Source organism: Lepidothrix coronata, unplaced genomic scaffold, assembly GCF_001604755.1.
Source record: "Lepidothrix coronata isolate B3197 unplaced genomic scaffold, Lepidothrix_coronata-1.0 Scaffold592, whole genome shotgun sequence".
In the NCBI taxonomy this organism is placed as follows: domain Eukaryota; kingdom Metazoa; phylum Chordata; class Aves; order Passeriformes; family Pipridae; genus Lepidothrix; species Lepidothrix coronata.
In genome coordinates this window covers 16,457-18,420 of record NW_016690772.1, presented here as the reverse complement: position 1 = coordinate 18,420, position 1,964 = coordinate 16,457, and the positions used below count along the sequence as shown (strand labels likewise).

Here is a 1,964-nt window from a genome sequence, read left to right as displayed (position 1 = left end):
ACACACATGCAGAGACGGTGGCCCTGGGGGGGGGACACAGTGTGGGGGGGACATGGGGGGCACACAGGGGGGGTCCAGGAGTCACCCCGGCCCCAGGGAGGGGACACGGGACCCCCCCAGAGCCCGAGCTGAGACATCCCCCCACCAGGGCCCCCAAAACGTGTGGGGGGGGCAGCTCCCCAGAAACTGCTGCCTCCCCCGGCCCCAAAAGCCCCTAAAGCCCCCGGAGGGGGGGCACCAGACCCCCAAACTAGAGGGAGGGGTCCCACAGTGGCACTGGGCATTGCTGGGGGTCCCTGCCCCCGGGGGTGCCTGTGGGAGGGGGGGGTCCCTAAACCAAAGGGGTCCCTGGCTGAGGGGTCCCTGCCCCATTTTGGGGGGGATCCATTTGCAGGGATCCCTAAATCAAAGGGGTCCCTGCCTGGGGGGGTCCCAGCCCCTGGGGTCCCTAAAACCAAAAGGGTCCCTTTCTTGGTGGGACCCTGTCCCGTGGGAGGGGTCCCTGCCCCTTGAGGTGCCCGTTTTGGGGAGGTTCCTACCCCCGAGGGTGCCCATTTAGGGGGTGTCCCTCCACCACAGGGGTCCCCACACCCCCCCGAGGTCCTGGCCAGGGGGACCCCAACCCTGGGGGTGCCCAGGTTGGGGGGGGGTCACTGTTTGGGAGGTCACGACCTTGGTGGGTTCCCATTTGGGAGGGTCCTGCCCCATGGGGGGGGGTGTCCTTGTCCCATAGGGGGGGTCCCTACCCTTGGGGGTCCCCTGTCCCATGGTGGGGGGTCCCTACCTCTGGGGGTGCCCGTTTGGGAGGAGTCTCGACCACTGGGGGGGCTCCATTTAGTGGGGGGGTTCCCTCCACCACAGAGCTCCCCCCCCACCCCTCCCAGCGTGGGTGCCCCTCCACCGGGGGGGGTCCCTACCCCTGGGGGGGTCCCCTGTCCCATGAAGGGGGGGGTCCCTACCCCTGGAGTGGGACCTGTCTGGGGGGGTCCCCTGTCCCACGGAAGGGGGTCCCTACCCCTGGGGGGGACCTATTTGGGCTCATTCCCAGTTGGGGGAGCTCCCCCCCCACACACCCCCTCCCAACACGGGGGGTCCCCCCCTCCTCTCCCCTCCTCCCCATCCCGGGGGAGGGGGGGGTGGGGTCCCCAGGGTGGGCGGGGTCACGGCGGGGGTGGGCGTGTCACTGCAGCCCCTCCCCGGGGGGAGCCCCCTCCGGCTGCTCGGGCCCCCCGGCCTCGAAGGGGGGCTCGGGGCCCATGATGTCGGGCTCCAGCTTGCCGGTGTCGTTGATGAAGGAGGTGTAGGAGTCGCCCTCGGCCATGAGCAGTTTGAGTTTGGGCATCCAGCTCTTGCGCACGACCCGCCGCGCGTTCGTGCACATGTCGGCGGCGATGGCGTTCATCTCGCTCTCCTTGAAGTCGGGGGCGAAGTTCTGGCAGTAAACTGGGATGGGGGGGGACACGGGGAGGGGCTCAGGGAGAGGCCTGGCTGGGAAAGGGTCTCCCCCGACCCCCCTTGTTCTCTCCTTGGGGCTGGGAAATCAAGGGGGGTGCGTGGGGGGGGGGGTTTCTGTTGCGTTGGCACCTCCCTGGGGTCCCCCCAGCCCTGGGTCTCCCCCTGTCCCAACCCTGGGGTGTAAACTTGGGGGGGGACACACAGGGAGGGGCTCTTGAGGGGGTACCAAAGCCCCCCGAGGCTGTTGGGGGTCGTGGGGGAGTTCAGGGGGAGGGCTGGGCATTGCTGGGGGTCCCTGCCCCTGGGAGTGCCTGCGGGGGGGGCCCTAAACCAAACGGGAGAGGTTTGGCTGGAAAAGGCAGCTGGGGGGTTTCTTCCCCCGTCTCTCTGTTGGCACAACCCTATCCTTCAAAACCTCCTTCCCTGGGCCCCCCCACAACCCCAGGCCCCTCCCACTCCTGGGGTGCCTCCGTAGCCCCCCTGACCCCCCCAATTCCCAAGGTGCTCCC

At 69.3% G+C, this 1,964-nt stretch overlaps 1 protein-coding gene across 1 annotated transcript in view; it reads right to left on the bottom strand.

Annotated features, from left to right (window-relative positions):
* Nucleotides 1-11: 11 nt before the first annotated feature.
* Nucleotides 12-1,964, bottom strand: part of NACC1 (nucleus accumbens associated 1) — an 8,522-nt gene continuing 6,569 nt past the window's right edge. The window contains exon 2 of the mRNA XM_017839940.1: nt 12-1,532. Within this exon, the coding sequence (XP_017695429.1) occupies nt 1,181-1,532 (352 nt within the window). The 3' untranslated portion in view covers nt 12-1,180. The remainder of the gene's footprint in view (nt 1,533-1,964) is intronic.